At 39.5% G+C, this 4,534-nt stretch overlaps 1 protein-coding gene across 1 annotated transcript in view; it reads right to left on the bottom strand.

The window, feature by feature from the left end:
- Positions 1–232: 232 nt before the first annotated feature.
- IFT80 (intraflagellar transport 80) overlaps positions 233–4,534 on the bottom strand; it is a 106,227-nt gene continuing 101,925 nt past the window's right edge. The window contains exon 20 of the mRNA XM_006753815.2: positions 233–831. Coding sequence (XP_006753878.1) covers positions 721–831 — 111 coding nt within the window. The 3' untranslated portion in view covers positions 233–720. The remainder of the gene's footprint in view (positions 832–4,534) is intronic.

Below are 4,534 nucleotides of genomic sequence, written 5' to 3'. Positions count from 1 at the left end.
ATCCATTCATCTTTTTTATTTTTTACAGAGAGGAAGGGAGAGGGATAGAGAGCCAGAAACATAGATGAGAAAGAAACATCGATCAGCTGCCTACTGCACACTCCCCACTGGGGATGTGCCCGCAACCAAGGTACATGCCCCCGACAGAATCGAACCTGGGACCCTTGAGTCCACAGGCCGACGTTCTATCCACTGAGCCAAACCGGTCAGGGCTTTTTTGTTCACCTTTTTGCTACTGTGAATAATGCTATGAACATTGTTATACAAGTATATGTATTGTACATTTTCATAAATCCATCCTCCTGTATTTTTGTTGTATAAATAAACTTTTAGAGCACTTTATGATTTAGAGGTCGAACAGAAATTAATGATAACATTCATTTTTAGAAGTACAATATTTTATTATCAGCATTGATATTTGTTCATGTTGAAGATTCAGGGATAAAATAATGGACAAAAACCTGGAATGTAAGCAACACTACATAGGAATATCATAAATAAATAGGAATGTTTTATGAATTATTAGACTAAAACATATAAAAGATGAAGTTACATCAATTATTGTGTTTAGTGTTTCTAAATATACTTTTAGCATTAAATACACAGCAAGTGCTCATATTTAAAGATTCTACCTTTCTCTTTAGCGAAGAACACATGGTTTCCCTTGGTTCATCAGAATTCGTTTCAGAAGGTAAAACTTCTTAAAGGTAAGTATGGCATTTAGTGCTTTGGCCCTATAATCGTGCTGGACTGGCTGCTTGATGATCGCTCTCGTTCTTTACTAATTTCCATCTCAATTTTGATTTTGATTTTCTCCCAATCTATTTGGAGCTGCAGTAGAAAAAAGACATTTTTGTTTAATCCAAAGAAACCCAGAATAAACAAAAATAGAATGCATGACTTCTAAAACATTAGAGTAAAAGGGCACGAAAGAAAAGTTCAGAAAAACTAATGCTAAAAAAAGATATAGTTTTAAGAATAAGACCAACCATAACAATAAGCACAATAAAAAGCAAATACTTCTCATTGTGATTCAAAAGACCAAAATCTTGTTGTAGAAGCTTATAAAAGGCACATCCAAACAGTGCCCTGGAGCCTCCAGATTCTGTGCAGGTATCTCAGGACACAAGGGAGAATGTGGACTGCTCTCCACCAAGCCTGTTGCAAATGGCTCAGCTCTTCACTGCTTATATTCTGAGGTTTACATTAGAGGCCTAGCTATGAGGAAAGACAGGACAGCATTTGCTTCCCTTGAGCATACTCTGAAAAAATGGCTTCTTAAAGTAATATAAAATTACTAGAGGCCTGGTGCATGAATTCATGCATGGGTGAGGTCCCTCTGCCTGGCCAGCAATTGGGGCCATCTTGCCCAGTCCCGATCAGGACTGGCCGGCCAGGAGGAGGGACCATGGGAGGTTGGCTGGCTGACTGGGGGGAGGGGCCGTGGGCAGTTGGCCCACCAGCCCTGCCCCCTGGTAGAACTCCGGGTGGAGGGGACAATTTGCATATTAGCCTTTTATTATATAGGATAGTTGTAGATATAAATATAGATGAAGATAGATAACTGTAGATGCAGATAGGTAAAGAGACATAGAGAGATTTAAATCAGTTACATTTTTTTTTTTACCTTTTTCAAATTTTACTTACTTACTTATTTATTTATTTATTTATTTAATTCAGAGAGGAAGGGGGGAGAGAGAGAGAGAGAGAGAGAGAGAGAGAGCAATGATGAGAGAGAATCACCCATCAGCTGGTTCCTTCACACCCCACACTGTGGGTGGAGCCTGCAACCTGGGCATGTGCCCTTGACCAGAATCGAGGGACCCTTCAGTCTGCAGCCTGACACTCTATCCACTAAGCCAAACAAGGTAATACTCTTTTTCAATTTTTAGCAGTAAAGAGTAGGTCTTATTTTGTGTGGCTTTTACTCTGTCAACATAAGCCAAAATTTTTTATGGAATTTGGATTTAAAGAATTTTTATTTAACTGGACTAAAATCTCGTGTTTTCTTTGTACTATGTGAATTGTTTTCAGTTCTGTGTGCTGATACACAGGGACTTGACTCGCGCCTCCACGTGGGGATTTATTTACCTTCTATAATTGAAACTTTGACGCCTTGAGAGGAGTTCAGAGTTGGCAAGGGCGGGCAGGAGGGAAGCCTCCTGCTTGCTCCAGCTCTGTGGCCACGGCCGGCTGAAAGCAGGTATCTGGGGTTTATTTACCTTCTATAATTGAAACTTTGTTGCTTTGAGTAAAGCTCAGAGCCAGGCCATGGCAAGCGGGAAGCTTGGCTTCCTCCATCATTGGGACAACCAAGCCTCCTGCTTGCTCCAGCTCCGTGGCTGCCGTCCGCCATCTTGGTTGGGTTAATTTGCATATAGTCGCTCTGATTGGCTGATGGGCATGGCTTAAGGCGTAGCAAAGATACAGTCAATTTGCATGTTTGCCTTTTATTAGTGTAGATACTGGTGATTAAAGTATCAGAGGAAGTAGTGGGAAAGCAAGGCTGGGACACACAACAAGAATCACTGACAGGTGATAATATCTGAGTCTATTTCCTTCCCTTTGATCCTTGATGACACACGTCTGTCCTGCCCTGGTATCAGGCACGGACTCTGCCCTAAGTCCTATGAACAATTTCTTTAAGAAAAAGCATTCTTCTGTTTTTAAATCCATCTTTTATGCCACTGCATTGAAATACTCCAACAAATGTATAGAATTGTCCTGTCTTTTTTTTTTTTGCTTAAATTTTTAATCACTTAGGTCAGTGGTCAGCAAACTGTGGCTCGAGAGCCACATGCGGCTCTTTGGCCCCTTGAGTGTGGCTCTTCCTAAGCCTTAGGAGTACCCTAATTAAATTAATAACAATGTACCTACCTATATAGCTTAAGTTTAAAAAATTTGGCTCTCAAAAGAAATTTCAATCATTGTACTGTTGATATTTGGCTCTGTTGACTAATGAGTTTGCTGACCACTGACTTAGGTAATAACAGCTCCATCTTCCTGTTTAAAAAAGAAAGGAAAATCTATATTATAAAAGGCCAGTGATCGTAAAACCGTAACAACCAAACAACCAGTCGCTAGGAGGTGCACTGATGGGTCTTGCGGTGCAGCAGGTCTCAGTCTTATGGCATGGCAGGTCTGGGGGTCCCGCCGGCGTGGCTGGTCTGGGTCTCACGTGATTTCGCACGCTGAGCCTTTAGTGTTACAATAAAAGTCCCATCTAACACCTGACCCTCAATCCCTGCCCACTCCTCCAAAAAGTTTGGAGATCACTATTTGAGGAATGTGTGTCCTCTCAGGCAAGACATGGGAAAACTAGGTCCTAATCTAAACTAACTGATTTACTGTGAAATAGATCTAAACTCCTAAGACTGAGCCAAAAGTGAAAAGGGTTTTCACCTTCATGTAGGGGAACTGGGTGGAATAAGTAATATTACACCACACTAAAGTACTGTTTGCTGCTTGAACAGATTGATCTTAAGTCCCTGAGAGATTAACCTTAATGGGAATTACTGCCTTCTTTATTTTGTGCTGGAAGTTGATGGAGTTACGTATTTGGTTACTTTTTATTCCAATATCCTTTATCCAAATTTCTGTGAATTAATCTGGGGATATTTTTGGTCATCTTTTTAAAAAGATAAAATTTCACATACTTTTCCTTTAATACACAAAATAAATGAATTAAAAGAATCCTCTTACTAACAGAAGATGAATGTCTGTGCTCAGGTGCAAGGAACAGCTATTGGAAGGCAGAGCAAATGTTAGATCATTTGAAAGACTCATTTTTAAATCAGGCTGGACTTGATATTTTTTAAATGGCAAAACACTCACTTTGATGTCTAACAAAACATTTGTAAAGAGAAAGACAAACTCGGTGAATGCTTTGGGTTTCTTCTGGCCTGAAACGGACTTACATAAGTTTCTCAGATCAATCACAATAAAACCATGTATTGATGGTACCCTGAATGTCTGTTGCTCAGTACAACAGAAGTCCATCAGGTAAACTGATGACATCTACATTCGCTACTTGTTAACCCCTTCCCCGGCAGAAACGTGTATACACGTTTTCACAAAATGTTCTTTTTTCAGTCGTCGACGAGTATACTCGTCTAAAAACTTTACCTTCAAATGTTAAAACACCAATGAGGGTGCCAGCTGACCGGTGCCCTAATGACCATGTTTCAGTTTCACTTTGGCATCTATCTAGTTTTAGAACAGTGTTCTGATCATTTAGTCCTTGGAATAGAGTATTTCTAATAATGAAATTTTATATAAGGATGTACTCATGACAGCTGTCAAGTGACTTCTATACTAAAACACATTATTTTCTATTATAGGGAATGTCAACACTATTTGACATTTCTTATTCTTGTTCCTACTCAATTCTTATTCATGAAGAAGTAATTTCAAAATCATACCAGATGGCTCTCCATTCTCTACCTCATCTCTCTTATTCTCATCAGCTTCCTATTTTACAGAGAATATAGTGGCCATCAAACATAAATTCACTTAATTTCCTTCCTGTGCTCAC

The sequence above is a fragment of the Myotis davidii genome, unplaced genomic scaffold (assembly GCF_000327345.1).
Source record: "Myotis davidii unplaced genomic scaffold, ASM32734v1 scaffold570, whole genome shotgun sequence".
In the NCBI taxonomy this organism is placed as follows: Eukaryota; Metazoa; Chordata; class Mammalia; order Chiroptera; family Vespertilionidae; genus Myotis; species Myotis davidii.
Note: the sequence above shows the minus strand (reverse complement) of the source record. Positions and strands in the feature narration are given on the sequence as shown.